General features: G+C 54.1%; 3 protein-coding genes and 1 long non-coding RNA gene across 5 annotated transcripts; 2 read left to right on the top strand and 2 right to left on the bottom strand.

Moving 5' to 3' along the window:
- Positions 1-1,195: 1,195 nt before the first annotated feature.
- cldn15la (claudin 15-like a) lies at positions 1,196-4,022 on the bottom strand. Its single transcript, XM_057057357.1, has 5 exons — positions 3,024-4,022; positions 1,885-2,049; positions 1,715-1,796; positions 1,525-1,638; positions 1,196-1,439 (listed from the first exon to the last, which is right to left on the bottom strand). Exons 1-5 carry the CDS (start codon positions 3,238-3,240, stop codon positions 1,358-1,360), a joined length of 660 nt encoding a protein of 219 aa, XP_056913337.1. The 5' UTR covers positions 3,241-4,022; the 3' UTR covers positions 1,196-1,357.
- A 406-nt stretch (positions 4,023-4,428) lies between these two features.
- crfb16 (cytokine receptor family member B16) lies at positions 4,429-6,932 on the top strand. 2 transcript variants are annotated; one of them, XM_057057334.1, is made up of 7 exons: positions 4,429-4,656; positions 4,851-4,977; positions 5,082-5,272; positions 5,346-5,470; positions 5,542-5,686; positions 5,992-6,140; positions 6,213-6,932. In XM_057057334.1, exons 1-7 carry the CDS (start codon positions 4,584-4,586, stop codon positions 6,312-6,314), a joined length of 912 nt encoding a protein of 303 aa, XP_056913314.1. In that variant the 5' UTR covers positions 4,429-4,583; the 3' UTR covers positions 6,315-6,932. The 2 variants fall into 2 exon arrangements, with proteins under 2 accessions (XP_056913314.1, XP_056913313.1); XM_057057333.1 differs by having other exon boundaries at positions 5,539-5,686.
- A 139-nt stretch (positions 6,933-7,071) lies between these two features.
- On the bottom strand, positions 7,072-12,846 carry slc39a6 (solute carrier family 39 member 6). Its single transcript, XM_057057263.1, has 12 exons — positions 12,685-12,846; positions 11,312-11,506; positions 10,990-11,245; positions 10,756-10,912; positions 10,505-10,594; positions 10,256-10,425; positions 9,854-10,048; positions 9,674-9,758; positions 8,768-9,145; positions 8,570-8,650; positions 8,024-8,214; positions 7,072-7,913 (listed from the first exon to the last, which is right to left on the bottom strand). The coding sequence occupies exons 2-12, from the start codon at positions 11,500-11,502 to the stop codon at positions 7,761-7,763; spliced, it is 1,947 nt and encodes a 648-aa protein (XP_056913243.1). The 5' UTR covers positions 11,503-11,506; positions 12,685-12,846; the 3' UTR covers positions 7,072-7,760.
- A 1,858-nt stretch (positions 12,847-14,704) lies between these two features.
- Positions 14,705-15,372, top strand: LOC130539178 (uncharacterized). Its single transcript, XR_008954060.1, has 2 exons — positions 14,705-15,138; positions 15,247-15,372. It is a non-coding gene; the product is annotated as an uncharacterized LOC130539178 (long non-coding RNA).
- Positions 15,373-15,809: the final 437 nt, after the last annotated feature.

Genomic DNA, 15,809 nt, shown 5'->3' with positions numbered 1-15,809 from the left:
CAGCTGGAGAGATCAACTTAATGCGCTCATAAACGTTCGTAAAAGAGAAATCATGAACTGAAAGTGTTGGTGAACATTCTGGGTCCTGCAGGTCCTGGACCTCCGTGTGGGTTCTTCTCCAGTCCTGACTGGACTCACACCAGTCAGGACTGGAGAAGAACTGGAGAAAGCACACAGAGGTCCAGTCGACCGGCTGAGCAGGACAGCTGGATCAAAGGGGATCCGGTCAAATTTAAGAGCTCTTTAACATGTGGATCACACATAAATCACACACACGAATCATAAACTCACCTGAGGAAGGGAGGCTGAGCTGTGCCGGATCCTGGGGCAGAAGCTCTATTTGTAGACCTCCTGCGGTCCCTCTGCTCAGCCAATCAGGAGCAGCCCCCCCCCCACACACACACACACACACACTCACAGGATTGAAGCTGGATTCTCCTCAGTCAGCAAACAGCAGCAGATTAGAACCTCATCACATCAAAATGTTGCTGTTATTGGTCTTTATTTCAGGTTGGGTATGTGTGTGTGTGTGTGTGTGTGTGTGTGTGTGTGTGTGTGGTGTGTGTGTGTGGTGTGTGTGTGAGTGTGTGCGTGCGTGTGAGTGTGTGTGTGGGGGGGTGAGTGAGTGTGTGTGTGAGTGTGTGTGTGGGGGGGTGAGTGTGTGTGTGTGTGTGTGTGTGTGGTGGGTGTGTGTGTGTGAGTAGGGTGTGAGTGAGTGTGTGTGTGGGGGGGGGTGAGTGAGTGTGTGTGTGTGTGGTGTGTGTGTGAGTAGGGTGTGAGTGAGTGTGTGTGTGTGTGGGGGGGTGAGTGAGTGAGTGTGTGTGTGAGTGTGTGTGTGTGTGGGGGGGGGGTTGGGGTGTGTGTGTGTGTGTGTGTGTGTGTGTGCGTGTGTGTGCGTGTGTTTGTGTGTGTTTGTGCTCCACAGATAATCAGATGGGGATTTAATAATCCACAGTTCTGCCTGTCAGCAGGTAAACAGTTGGATTACTGACCTGCAGCTCCTCCATTATCAAACAGGAGATTTACTCACACACACACACACACTCACAGACACACACACACACACACACACACACACACACAGACACACACACAGACACACACACACACACTCTCACACACACACACACATTTTGTCTGCTCATTTAGCTTTAGAGTTTCTTTCTCACAAAGAAGCTGAGATGTACGACAAGCGTTGGATTAAAAATCTGCACCTTTATTAATCACCAATAATTCTTCACTCATTCCAACGAACCTAATTTCTGATTTTCACCTCAGAACTTTAAAAAAATAAGCAAATATTGCGAAAGGACAGGAAACAGTACAGGTGTGTGTTTGGGCTCAGACGGGTCACGCTTCAGACGTACGCTCGTCCTGAGTTGGCATCAGACTTGGCTGTGGCCGTGTAGACCTTCGCTGGGGCGTTTCCATAGTAACCGCTGCCAAACAAAACACAGAGCGTTTAAAAACATCAACACACCGAAGCTGATGATGAGCGACCAGGTGAGCAGAGGAACGTCGTACCCTTTCTTTCCTGGAGGTGACGCTCTCCTACAGGCGGAGCACAGGAGGCCTCCGCCCAGCACACTCAGAGCGGCTCCGCCCCATCCCAGGAACAGCCCCGTCCCCAGCTCAAACCTGCGGCCACAGAGTCAGGAAAGGTGAGAAGGTGTGAGTGAGCAGCACGATGGCCGCGGGGTGTGCGGACACTGACTTCATGCCGCCGGAGAACGGGTCGTAGAAGTCCTGCACCACCCTGTAGGCGTACCAGGAGACGGCGATGATACAGCAGAGACCTGCAAGAGTCAGAAGGCGAGTCAGTGGCTGCTCTCCCCCCTCCGGGGGCGAACGGAGAGGATCCCGTGTGGCTGTGCGCAGACTCGCCTCCCAGCATGCTCAGGATGCCTCCGGTACCCGCGATCTTGGCCTTGGACTCCTCGGTGGTCGAACCGATCTTGATGCACTTGAGTCCCAGCAGAGCGACGATCATGGCGGCGAGTCCGAAAAGCAGCGAGATGATCATCAGAGCGCGACACGCCTGCACGTGACCTGCGAACAGAGGACGCCTGTGTTGATAAATCACCGCCACAGGGGGGCGACAGAGAGCTGAGCCAGGGTGCTCAGAGGAGGCGGCTGCAGGGCAGTTAGCCGTTAGCCGTTAGCCGTTAGTCGTTAGCCGTTAGTCGTTAGTCGTTTCACTCAATCAGCTCAAACTCTCATGACGTGAACCGGAAATATCAAAACCTGCTGATGAAAAGAGACGCACAAAAGAGAACCTCACTGTTTTATTAAAGACGTAACAATGTAACGAGCATTCAACCTAAGTATGTGCAGACCTTTGGTGAAGGTTAGCTTGTTGCTCGGCCTTTAGCCAGAAAAGCAGCTAGAACAAAGAAAAGTGAAAGCGTTGTTTGTTCGGCTGTGCTGCAGAGACGAGGCGCCATAAAAACCCTGCGCTCCTCTTTATGATCCTCCCAGTTTCAGCCCAACAGAAACCAATAAAAGGATCAATCATCTTAATGAACACTTCCTGTTCACCAGTTCTGACCAATCACAGGCCACTAAAGGTTCAGGACATTTCCTTTGTCCTCCAGCATGTGTGTGTCCCACCGGACACTAGGTGAGCGCGGGCTGATGCTAGCCAGCATGCTAAGACTCGTTCCCAGTAACCTTTTAAAGAGGAACAGCTCTCAGCATGTGAAACATCGGGGAGGTGACCCAGATTAGTTCGCCACCGTCGGACTTTCCTCCATTTTAGAGGAGCTGGAGAACAAAATGGTGCCCGAGATGATGTCATGCAGCACAGAGGCCTCAGAACTGGTGCCGCTGGGCGTCCTGGCCTAGGTCCCTGACCGAGCTGAGGGTTGGGGTGGTCAGATGGTCTGAAGCGTCCACAGCGGGAGCCTGACCTCACTAATCACGCGTTAGTCATTAACCTTTCCTGTTTAGAGGATCAAAGCGCGACTGTCTGTGATGGCGGAGGATTCGCTAAATCGGGCCGGTTCGGCGGCGGTTCGTCTTACTTGGCAGGCCGAGCAGGGACTCGAAGTCTCGACACTCGGCGATGCCGGCGCTGTTTTCGGCGCAGGAGTGCCACAAGTTCTCAAACTGCCTCAGAGAAATGATGACGCTTCCAGACACGGTGGAGATCTTCCAGTAGTCGTTGGCCAGCGCCGCTCCAGTGACCAGCCAGCTGATGATGCACATGATGAACCCGGTGGCTTCCAAAGCTGTCGACATGATGGCGGCGTTTCCAGAGACACGTTAACGGCAAAGGAGAACGCTCGCTGCCTCTTCAGACAAACTGTCGTGTGGCTCCAACGGGAGGACTTTAACCTGCAGCAGGGGCCATAAATGAGCCGCTCCCTGTCGCTCCCTACATGGTGATGGTGAGGATGAGGATGATGATGATGGTGGCGGTGGCCACGCCCACACACATCATGTTCATCTGACCCAAACGTCCCCAGCTCTGCCCTTATCTCAGGATTAGAGTTCCCCAGAGTCCAGATTAATGTGGGATTAGTGTAAGGCAACTTTGACCTTTGACCTCTTCGAGGGCATTTTGGTTGTATTTGAGCTTCAGGGAGGAAAGTGGACCAGGATGTTCTGAACGTCCTGAGGTGGAGGTTCCTCTGAGGGTTCCAGGACAGAAGGAGCCAACGGAGAACCTTGGGAGGGAAGTCAAGAGACAACCGGCGTTTTTGGCTGGTGACATCATCATCATCGTCATCGTCATCGTCATCATCATCACCATCGTCATCATCGTTGATGATGTTTTTGTGGATTCTAAATCAGACGTTTCAGTTCTTTTGTACGATCTTCTGCTCTTTATGACGGATGAAGGTTAATGTTTGATAGTCATGAAGTCCAAAGTCTGGCAGAAACATGATCACGTGATCACATGATCACGTGATCACAGCGCGGCGGTTTAAAAAACACAGATTCCCACAGCAAAGGTGTCTTTTCTCCTCGGTCTTGTGTTTAAAGATGTTGGATGAATCACGCGGACCCGCAGCAACCCCCATCAAACTGCTGATGTGATTGACAGCTGGTTACCGCGGCAACGCGGCAACTGTCCAAAACAACATCCAACAAGAGTGGTGACCTCATTTTCACCAGTGTATTTAGAAGAAGCCACGCCCACCATGTCATTGGTGGGCGTGGTCTGTCCAAGTAAACTTCCTGTAACAGATTTTGTTGTTTGTTGATGTAAAAGGGAAACAGCCTGTGCAAATAATGAACAGGAAGTGAGCCTGCTGACGGGGACGGGGGTCCCCTGCTGCGTGGGGACACACGTCTTCTGTCTTTTGTTCACCTTTAACGTTTCCTGTGTGTCGGCCTTCAGCTGCCAGACGTGTTTCTATTGGCAGCGAAACCTTTAAAGTTCCAGCTGGAAGAAGCCAAACCAGCCTGACCAGATCCAGCAGTCAGGAAACAGGCTGGCGAACATGGAGGATGTTCAGAGAGACAACGTCCACACCGAGAAGTAAGGAGCGACCCACCTGAGCCACCTGGGCCACCTGGGCCCACCTGAGCCACCTGACCCACCTGAGCCACCTGGCCCACCTGAGCCAGGACTGGACATGGTTACCATGGAGACCAGCCGGCTGCTGCTGCTGCTCCTAACGCTGAAGATGAGGCTGGGTCTCCAGGACGGTGAGTCCATTTTCAGTTTGGTCCGTTTTTACGCGCTACAGAGACCCAGAAGCGACTCTGACATGTAAACACACCTGCTGACCTCAAAGGTTCTTCATGTCTTAACTCGGCAGGTGTGTTTTCGCAGATGTTGCGTTTGGAAATGTTTGAATATTTTGAATGTGCAAAACCTGCTGAACCGGCCGCGTCCACAGGCATTTGGACGCCGTCCTCTCCCCGCCATGTTCACATGGACTCGGTGAACATGAGGCATGTGCTCGGGTGGCTCCCCCTGCAGGACAACTGCAGCACTACAGTCCTCTACAGCGTTCAGTTTCAGGGGTGAGTCCCACACTGATGACATCATCAACAGGAGCCACACGAGCCTCCATATTGGATTCTGTTGAGTCCCGTTAGCCTCCGAGACCTTGATGCTTGTGTTTCAGGGAGTTTGAGCTGATGGTTCTGAACGGCAGCTGGGTCAATGCCCATGACTGTCAGCTAACACCTGAAACCAGCTGTGACCTGACCTCTGACCTGGGCTCTGACTCTGACTACAACCTCCGGGTCAGAGCCCACTGCGGGTCTCAGACGTCGGCGTGGGCCAAAGCCAGCTCGCCGTTCAATCGCCGAGACAGTGAGAACAAACACAGTGGGAAAGACGTGAAGACGAGCGTTTTCAACATGGCAGCCGTGTTTTCACTTGGCAGCGTTTGTCACGGCGCCGCTGCTGGAGGTGACGTCGGAGAGGGGCGGTCTGCAGGTGTCCATCAGTAAACCCCCAGGAAATGCTGTCGTCACGGTAACCAGCTGGAAGCGCGGCGACGAGCTGCAGGTGACCGTTTTCTTCCCCCTGAATTCTTCTCGTTCCTCCGTCCTTCGTTACCCATAATTCCTCTCTAGCAGAAGGTGATCCCGCTGGAACCTGAGCAGACGCTGCTGCACATCGCCGCCCTGCAGGTGGGAGGAGAGTACTGCGTCAGAGCGCAGGTGCTGCTGGGCACACGCAGCAGCACCTCAGACACACACTGTGTGTTCGTCACACACACAGGTACACACGCTCGTGCACACGCACGTGCACACACAGGTACACACGCTCATGTCTATCTATCACGTCCATCTATCTGTCCATCCATCCATCCATCCATCCAACTATCATCCATCCATCCAACCACCATCCATCCAACCACCATCCATCCATCATCCATCCATCCATCCATCCATCCAACCACCATCCATCCATCCATCCATCCACCCATCTATCCATCCATCCATCCATCCATATCACCGTTATTACTAGTTGTCATAGCAACAATCACAACTGGCAGGTTTCAACCTTTTTTGGTTGTATTCCAGATTCTGGCTTGTGGAAAACTGTGACCACGGTCGTCGTGACTGCTGCCGTCATGGCAACGCTGTTGGCCGTGTTGTTCTGGTCCATCAGTCGGTGCCGCCCAGGCGACTGTCAGACGTTTTTCCAGAAAGAGGCGCTGCCGCCATCGCTGGTACGACCGGAAATGGGAGCTTCGGTTGGAAACCATGAAAAATGAGAATCTTTCCTCTGATTCCCCCCACAGTTAAACTGGGATGTGAGCATCATGACCAGCCCTGAGGGGGCGGAGCCTCTGGAGGCCGTCAGCGTGATGTTGGTGGTGTTGAGCACCAAGGATGTGAGATGATGAAGAGGTTCTGCTGATGGACCATGAAGCTGCCACATCCAGAAGCAGACAGAAAGTTCCATCCAGATTGTTGTTTTTTAAGAAGCTGTTTTCACACTCAACAGATGAAGAGTTGGAGGGGTCAACGGGGTCAACGGGGTCGTCTCTTTAACCGACCCCTGGTGGGGGGAGCCAACCGTTAAAGGGGTCACAGCTGAAGCAGCTCAACTCTTCTATGCTTCTATTATGACGACCACCACTGTTCTGGACGGTTCTGGTGGACGGTTCTGGTGGACCTCTCTGCAGGTCCAGCCAAGGCCAGTCTGGCACCACAGAATTAAACCATCAAACGAAGAGTTTGAGAGAAGAATAAAGTTTCAAGGCCTGACTTTGACTAGTTTATTACCACTGTACAACTGCAGAACAAACGGTGGTGGTGCAGGTGGACCGGGTCCTGGCCCGAGCTCCACCGCTGGACCGGGTCCTGGCCCGAGCTCCACCGCTGGACCGGGTCCTGGCCCGAGCTCCACCGGTTCCTAACAAACCCTGTGAGATGTAAATCCCTGCTAAAGCTTCAGCTTTACTCTGTATGAAGCACACGTAGCATTTACATTAGCACCATATAAAGTTCTAACTGCCCCCACGTGTCCATTGTGTCATTGTGTCATTGGTTACGAAGCTGATGTGACTGTGGGGGGGCTGTTCAGCAACACTAGCAGGGCAGGAAGATGAAGGGGGGGGGGCTGTAACCAGGAACATCTGTAAATCAAACATGGAGGCAGGTTGATGAACTTTATTAGCAGAGCAGCCGGAGGAACGGCGCCGCGACCTTGAACACACGACTGGACATAAATAAGCATCAGGACGGGCTGATGTGTAACAGACAGGACAGAAGTACTGAAACCAGCCAGTCAGGAGAAAAGCTCAGCGCTGCCTTCGGCCACAGGCACAGGAGATCAGGGGTGAAGGACCAGTGCCGTTTCAAAGCCCCGCCCCCTCCTCGCCACGGGGGTTTCTGGGAGTGGAGCAGGTAACAGAAAGAGGGACGAGGGCTGCAGCATCCATCAAACCTCCAGATTCTCCTCACAGAACCTTTGTGTGGAGAACAGGAGCGAGGAGGACCTTGGTGGTGGCAGCCAGGACCTGTTCAGGAGTCCTGAGCGTTGTCTCTGTCCAGACCTGAACCCAGACCTGAACCCAGACCTGAACCCAGACCTGAACCCAGACCTGAACCCAGACCTGATGGACACGCTCCGGTTCTGCAGCACCACCGCTGCCGTAGATCTGAGGGGGAAGGAACCTGCTTATTCTTCAACAGAACCGTGCTCAGCTGTTCTGGAGCAGAGAAATGAAAGAAACCAGAGGAATGAGGGGAAAAGAAGGAGCCAAGCATGTCTGCACAGGTCCTGGTCCCACTTCTGCTACGGTGGCTCCAAACTGAGCCAGGATGAGGGGCCCCAGCCTCCCTCAGTACCCCAGGTCCAGCTGGATGTGGTGTTCAAAGATGGCGATGAGCAGCATGATGGCGAACCCCAGCAGGATGCCGGTGTTCTGCAGCAGGAAGAAGCCGCAGTGGCTGAAGCCCTGGTCGCCGGCGTCGTTGTGCAGCATCTCCGGCATCTGAGGGACACAAAGGCCGCAGGGTCACGACCTCTCACGACAGCTGAGCGGCGTGAGACCCGCGTGTGTGCGGGGACAGGGTGTCCTCAGGCTGGAGGACGTGCACTCACCATGTCCACCAGGGCCACATACATGAAGAGTCCAGCCGTGAGAGCAAAGATCCACATGGAGATGTTCTCAGCGTAGTGTCCAATCAGGATGCCCGTCACCAGGCCCAGATACGCCATCATGGCCGACAGCGCGTTGTACAGGATGGCCTGGCGCACCGTCATGCCGGCCTTCAGGAGCACCGCAAAGTCTCCTGGGACAAGTGAAGGAGGCGAGAACACACATTCAGAAAGTCTCCAGATAACCACGCGCCTCCGTCACCGGGGGGAACGTATCGTTAAGCTAACGGAAGCTCCGCCCTGATTTATGGCTCTTATGGGAACGTTCGAAGCATGGCGGCGCCGACGTCTGGGGAGGCCAGACGTGCTCTGCCTGGACACGTTTGAGACTTCAAATGTTTGGTCCAGGACGTTGGAGCCTCAACCATGTTAACGTCCACGTTGTGTTTGTCTGCGTGGTTCATAACGTGGCCACGCCCACCCTCCTCGCCGCCGAAGGCTCCTCCTACCAAAACGGCAGAATCCAGTGGTCACTTTTAAGGTTCTTACCTAATTCGTGAGGCAGCTCATGACAGAAAACGGCCACGGAGGTGCTGAGGCCACTGGAGAGACCCTCGGTGAAGGCGGCGCCTGCGGGACGAGAGAGCGGAGAGCTACAGCGCTGACAACACATCTGGAATCCGCTCAGCCGAGGAGGAGGATGAAGCAACAGAAGTCATGTGATCTGATGACTGAGGCGTCTCTCACCGATGGCCAGGCCGTCGCTGAAGTTGTGTAACCCGTCTCCCATGATGACCATCCAGGCCAGCGTGGCGATGCCGGCCTGCTGGAAGTGCTGCTCCGAGTAGGAGTGGGCGTGGCTGTGAGGGTGGTGGTTCTGGGAGTGGTGGTGGTGCAGGATGTGGTGGTAGTCATGGTGATGGTGATGCAAGCTGTCGGTCTGGCCCACCGTGTCGTGGAAGTGCGAGTGACACTTGTTCTCGCAGTCCTCCGCGCTGTAGGCCTCCACGCCCGGGGACACGGCAGCGGCCTGCGGCGCCAGCATCACCTGTTCCTCCTCCGCCACGCCGCTCTGCAGGCCACTGGTGTGGTCAGCAAAGATGCTGGCGCCGTTGGTCTCCACATCTGGAGGACGGCAGACAGATGTGTCACGGAACTGGCCACTGGGACACCACTGGGACACCACTGGGCCACCACTGGGTCACCACTGGGACACAACCACTGGGACACCACTGGGCCACCACTGGGCCACCACTGGGATGGGACACCACTGGGACACCACTGGGATGGGACACCACTGGGACACCACTGGGACACCACTGGGTCACCCCTGGGCCACCACTGGGACACCACTGGGACACCACTGGGACACCACTGGGTCACCACTGGGTCACCACTGGGCCACCACTGGGCCACCACTGGGCCACCACTGGGTCACCACTGGGACACCACTGGGACACCACTGGGCCACCACTGGGCCACCACTGGGTCACCACAACTGGGTCACCACTGGGACACCACTGGGTCACCACTGGGACACCACTGGGACACCACTGGGTCACCACTGGGTCACCACTGGGCCACCACTGGGCCCCTCAGGCTCTTCAGGGCGTCGACAGTCAGTGTCAGAGGTCAGAGGTCAGGACGTCTCACCGTCGCTCGGCTTCATGTCGTTCTCCTCCAGAGCCGGCTGCTTCTCTGGATCCAGTTTGTCCTTCTGATCCCACTTCCTCTGGATCTGTGCACAACGTTAGAGCACAAACACACGTTCAGGTAGCTTAGCGTTGCCATGGAGACGGCACGTGTCGGTAAACCCCGGAACGTTTCTAAAACCTTCTGCTTCTTGTCTTTGTAGATCTTCCCCAGGGTGAGAAAGTGTTCGATCAGGAACATGAGGTAGACTCCGGCCAGAGCCGTCAGACCCTTCCACACCGCATCCAGGTCTTCGGAGTGCTCGGCGTGGCTGTGGTGGTCCCCCCAGGAGCCCAGCACCGCGTCCTCAGTGGGGTGATGGTGGCCCCCCTGAGACTGGAGGACACAAGTCACACAGCGGGGTCAGCGTGGAGAGCACGGAGCTTTCCAGCAGCACCTGAATGCATCGTTACAGCCGGAGAAAACGTGGAGAATCATCGTGTTTCAAACATCTGGACGCATCCGGGGAACATCTGGCCCCGGCCGGAGGGCTGAGGCTCCGCCTCCCAGAGGGGCTTCCTGTCTCCACGGGGCCAGACTCACGTGTGGGATGAGATGGAGCAGGGCGTCGCCGCTCAGCGTGCCCACAGCCAGCGCCACCAGGAAGCTGAGCAGGAACTTGAAGAAGACCTTTCCCATGAGAGGGATGAGGACGATGCCGAGCAGCGAGAGCAGGCTGATGACGGTGATGGAGATGAAGCCGCCCAGCCACGCTGCAGACACACAAGAGGGATGAGGTTCCTCCTCACGCCAAATGCTCTGGCAACGCCAGCGGCTCGTGGGCGGGCTCACCGATAGTGATGCTTTTGCCACCGTCTCCCGAGTGATCACCGTGGTCATGGTGTGACTTGTTGCCGTGGTGACTGTGACGATGTTTATGGTCTGAAAAAGACCATAAAGCCACTCATTTTCGATTCAATTATCCCCACCACACAAAGCACGACGCCCCGTTGCTCCCTGGTCTAAACTCCGCCCCTTCTCGCTACTTCCTGATCGCCCAACAACAACCAACTTGTCTCCAGTCAGGTTCCACCAGCTGGTACCTGTCTGGTCTCCTCCAGCTGCGCGTGCGTGCACGATGCACGCGCCCTCGTCGATCTGGTGGAGGAGGGCGGGGCAGAGCAGGCTGAAGTCATCCAAGGACACACCCACTTCCTGAGACATCCCATGAGAGGAGAGGATGGTGGAGGCGTTGAGACACTGTAAAGGGTTCGGGTGAGAGGTCAGGAGCTGTTGGAGCTTCAGCAGCTCAGACACTCAGAGCTTCAGCCGCCCACCTCTGCTGCACCTGAGCTCAGGTTCAGCGTCACGCGCTCCGCGTCACCGAGGTCGTGGTCGTCGTGGTGACCCTCGCCGTGGTCGTCGTGGTGACCCTCGCCGTGGTCGTGGTGGTGGTCGTGTGGAGGGTCGTGCTGGTGTTGTTGGTCTGGTTGCTTGTGACGTTGAATCGTAGCGTTCCTGATGTGGTCCAACCCAACGGTTCGCAGGAGACGCCTCAGGCCGTCCAGGGAGATGGTTCCATTCTCTCCGTACCTACGGGAGGTCAAAGGTCACGGCCAAGGCTCATGCCACAGGTCAGTGTGATGAGGGTGTAGTTACCTGTTGAACAGCGCCTCCAGGTGGCGTCTCTGGCTCTGCTGGGCGGCGCTGGGGTCGACCACGGACGAGAGCCGGTCCGGCGGGCTGGTGGCCGCGCTGCAGTTGGAGCTCGCTGATGTGGCGTGTTGAGCTAAACTCACAGCGAGGAAAATCACCGCGGCAACGACAGCTCGGCGCCTCTTCTGCTCCATCGGTCTGTCGGGACAACAAACAATCAGCCCTGATTCCAGAAGCCCAGCAGGACCTGACCCCCAACACGCAACAGTGGCAGGAAAAACTGCCCTTTAACAGGAAGAAACCCGGAGCAGGACCAGGCTCATGTGGGGGGGGGCTCCTAAACGGTGGACAGGTTCAGCAGAGCCACCCGCTCCAGACATCCCAGCAGCTGGGTTTCAGTTTGTGGACAGATGGACGGAGGAGGAGACGCTGGGTCCCTTAGACTAAGCCAGATCTAGATCCCGTCGGGGGAGTTTCTACCAGCATTAAACATCTTCTCCAGTGGAGAGATAAAACCTCCAGAAACCTCTGAAGTGTCACCTTCACTGCTGCTGCTGCTGTAATTTGAGCCGAGTGTTCTGACATTAATCCTGAGAATTACTGTATTCACACAAGACTTTAGGAGCGAGCGTGGGACCATGTTGGGAGGGATTAAGCTGGAGGCCACATCCAGACCTCTGATTATCGGACCTGCTGCAAACAGCCATTACTGCTGTGACTGTACAGGTGCTTCACCACACAAAAGTACTTTTGACAAAGTAGAACTTGAGAAACGAAGAAGTACTTTCAAAGGAAGTTATTTTAAAAGAGCATTTGAGTTCGTAAATTCAGACCAACTGAGCGGACTTTTAATAGGAGCTGAAATGGAAAGTTCTACAGGGAAAACGCCCCCCCTCAGAAACAGCTGCTACCAGACCCAAACCCCAAACTGAGACGGTGCTGATGCGAGTGAAGTGATCAGTGATCGGGGATCAGTGATCAGTGATCAGTGATCGATCATCTTCCACAAGCACCGCGGCCGTAAAGTGCAGCTAGCCGAGCTTCGTGTGTCGCTTCGGCATCATCCGGGCGGCTGCGGCCCAGGCCGGGGCCTCTTCCCCCGCCGAGGCTCGGCCCAACTTCCCAGCCGTGTGTCCCGCACAGACGGGGCCGTGTGTCCCGCACAGACGGGGCCGTGCGGGGCCGTGCGGACCCGCTCCGGAGGTAAACACTGGCACGTTGGGCTCTGCGCCCCGCACCACCCCGGTGCCGTGTGCACAAAGACGGCGAACCCGGAAACTGCAGCCGCGCGCTGCCGCCGCCGTGCGGAGCGGACGTGATCTGCCTCGTGCTGCGACCGAAAACACGCCAAAATGTTGTGTGTGGCGGAGACTTACAGGCGATGGAGCCGCTGGTTTCCTTCCGATCCGGATCAAGTGCGAAAGGTTTGCGATGTCGCTGCGACACGAAGCTCTAAAGCGCCGAAAAGATATGGGCAGTGCTGCCTTCAGGGTCTGTGGGAAATCACAGCCACGAGCGGCGAAGGGAAGGAGGGAACGCAAAGGGGCGGTAACCAAGCGTGACGTCACCGCACGGCCAGCCCATAATTACCCCGGCCGAGGGGTAATTATGATGGCCCGTCACCAAAAGTGACTAATCAGAGGTTATAAAGAGGTTTCAGTGAAATGTTGATCATGGGAAAAGAAAGAGGCGCTTCGGTGACCTTCCAGGTTACCGTGGTTACCGTCACATCCAGGATTTTCCAGGGTCACGCAAATAAGATCCAACAGCAAACATGATGATCAAGGGATCTAAGAGGCTTCGTCCCTTAATCGTCTAAGGATCAGAGCCAAGCGGACGCTCCCAAACTTTGGAACATCAGAACCGACACTTAAAGCCTCTTTTATTCCTAACTTTTAATTTTTAAAGTGCTTTATCAATGACAAAAGGAGCAGCTGGGAGGTCAGAGGTTCTAGTAGGTTATGCTAGATATTTATATTCATACAGACGCTGTAATTATAAAACCTGCAGGTTTTTAATACACAACCATTCCTGTAAAAGGAGAGAGCCGAGGTGTTGATCCAAAGACCTTTAGGGGCTCAGCATTGGTCGGTAAACTAACCCTAACCCTATCGACTCATTAAAGGAAACCTGCTCAAAAGCACTCGGGCAGCCGCTCAGTGAGGCTAAAACGTGACGGAATGATTTAGATCACGAGTTAATGATTGTTCGTTAGTGGTTGGTGGTGTTTACACTCGGAGTGGTTTTCGGATTGATACGATTTATCTGGTGTGTGTGCGCGTGTGTGTGTGTGTGTCTGTGTGTGTGCGCCTGTGTGCTGAGATAACAGCGAGTGTGTAGAGTTACCAACCACGCCTAATAACCAAACACGTCCTCCATTCTGGGAGCAGCAGGACACATTTCTGTGTCCACAGGCCGACTCACATGTGGAGCTACGGTGGCCCAGAAGGTTCCAGACTCAAACCACCATCACAGACGTCTGTAGCTACAGAACCGTCAGGAGGACACGTCCTTCCGTCAGGACAGAGAGGACCTCAAGGACTCTCCTGCAGCTCCTTGTGTCACTGCCATATGTTTGGTTTCCATGGAAACCTGAACCAAACAGGCACTTTATGAGGTCCACCTGTTCGTTTGCTGGTTAACGCAAATGTGTCATCAACCAATCACAGGGCAGCAACTTTGAGACCAGCTCAGACCGGCTGATTAATGGATTTTCACCCTGAAGGGTTAAAAAATCGACGCTGAAGTTAAAACGCCGCGTTTGCTAACGCTCAGCCGACCCTTCAGACCCAGTTTTAGTTGTGACTCCTCATATAATCACCTGATAAAATCATTCTCATGTGCTGGTGTGTGTTGCTGAATGTTCTCATTGTCCTGACTGCTCACTGCTAATGCTAATGCTAATGCTGTGTGTTGTGCAGAGATAAGCTAGAATAAGTGGCGCTGTTGTGGTTACGACGGGGTCCATGCCGTTCTGTCTTCTGTTTGAGACGTCCCTAATCTGGGCCCTCTGGTGTCTCACGTCCTTGAGGTTCTGGAACAGGAGAACCCGTTCCAGAACACCAGATACGTGCAGGAGCTCAGAGCTGTATCTCTGAGAAGATTCCTGATTAGAGGTTAAGAACTGGCTGTTCCCTGACGGCTGGAGACGTCATCCCACGTCTGGAGACGTGCAGCTTCCTGGAGACCCGAGGAGCCTCCGCCGGGACTTCCAGTCGCCTGATTGTGGTTTGTGACGTCCCACTAAAGTATCTTGGATTCTAACCTTGAATCCTTTGGCTGATGTTGGTTTGAGTCCACTTTAAAGGTGCCTTCTGAACGTGAGGTCTGGTTCTCTCAAGGTTCCAAGTCCTGTCAACCACCCACAACCATCTCCAGGGAGGCCCCACGGGGCTGAGTGAGGAGCTCTGAGAGGACTCAGAACCTTTGGGAATGGGATGCTGATCAGGTTATGTACTACGCCAAACTGTCGGTTCCTGAAGCATCTTTGGTTGTTACTTCACACCGATACCTGCTCCGATCCTTTAAAATGGATTAATAAGCAGGTTTAGATCAGCAGAACAAACGTGACACAAAATATTTGCTCTTAAAACTGAAAAATAAAGCAAAACAGGGAACTTCAAACACATCCTGGAGAAATTCCAACCTTTGGTTTCCTGCTGCCCCCGCGGGGATTTGAACCCACAACTGCTGTGTCCAAGGCCACGCGATGATGGCGCGGAGCTACTTTCTGGCCGGCGGTGGTGGAAAGATCTGGAAGGAGATCTTTCGATCTTCAGACCAACGCGGGTCCAGGATTTCTCAGGAGGACTCGGCTGTTCCAGGTCCAGGTGGGTTCCAGAGTGTCAGAGCCACATTGTGGGGTCTGAACTCGGCTCCGTGCTGACTTCCTCCACCAGCTTCCTCCTCTTCATGGCTTGGTTCTCACCCCTCTTCAGCGCTGAAGATGGTCCAGCGCAGACGACCACTGACTCCCAACTGAGCGACAGGGGTTCCAACCCCAAGGTAGGCCCGGCAATAAGCCTCCAACTAACCAGAACTAACCAGAACTACCAAAAACTAAACCAACCGAAAAACAAAGCTTCAAATAAACAAAACCAAAACTAAAACAACAAAAACCAAAAAAAAACCAAAACTGAACCAACAAAAGCCTCAAAAAAACTAAACCAACAAAAGCCTCAAAAAAAAAAAAAAACTAAACTAAAACAACAAAAATCTCAAAACAAAACTGAACCAACAAAAGCCTCAAAAAAACTAAACCAACAAAAGCCTCAAAAAAAAAAAAAACTAAACTAAAACAACAAAAATCTCAAAACAAAACTGAACCAACAAAAGCCTCAAAAAAAAAAAAACTAAACCAACAAAAACCTCAAAAAAACAAAAACTCAAATAAACCAAAAACTCAAACCAAACCCGTCGCATTTCCGGATCGTCGCGCGTTGCGTTCGCTCGTTGCATTTGTAGCTGAGGAGCATCTGAACAGGTGAGTTCCCTTCCTTCT

This window comes from Takifugu flavidus, chromosome 15, assembly GCF_003711565.1.
Source record: "Takifugu flavidus isolate HTHZ2018 chromosome 15, ASM371156v2, whole genome shotgun sequence".
Classification (NCBI taxonomy): domain Eukaryota; kingdom Metazoa; phylum Chordata; class Actinopteri; order Tetraodontiformes; family Tetraodontidae; genus Takifugu; species Takifugu flavidus.
The sequence above is the reverse complement of the archived record's forward strand: the minus strand, read 5'-3'. Positions and strand labels throughout refer to the sequence as shown.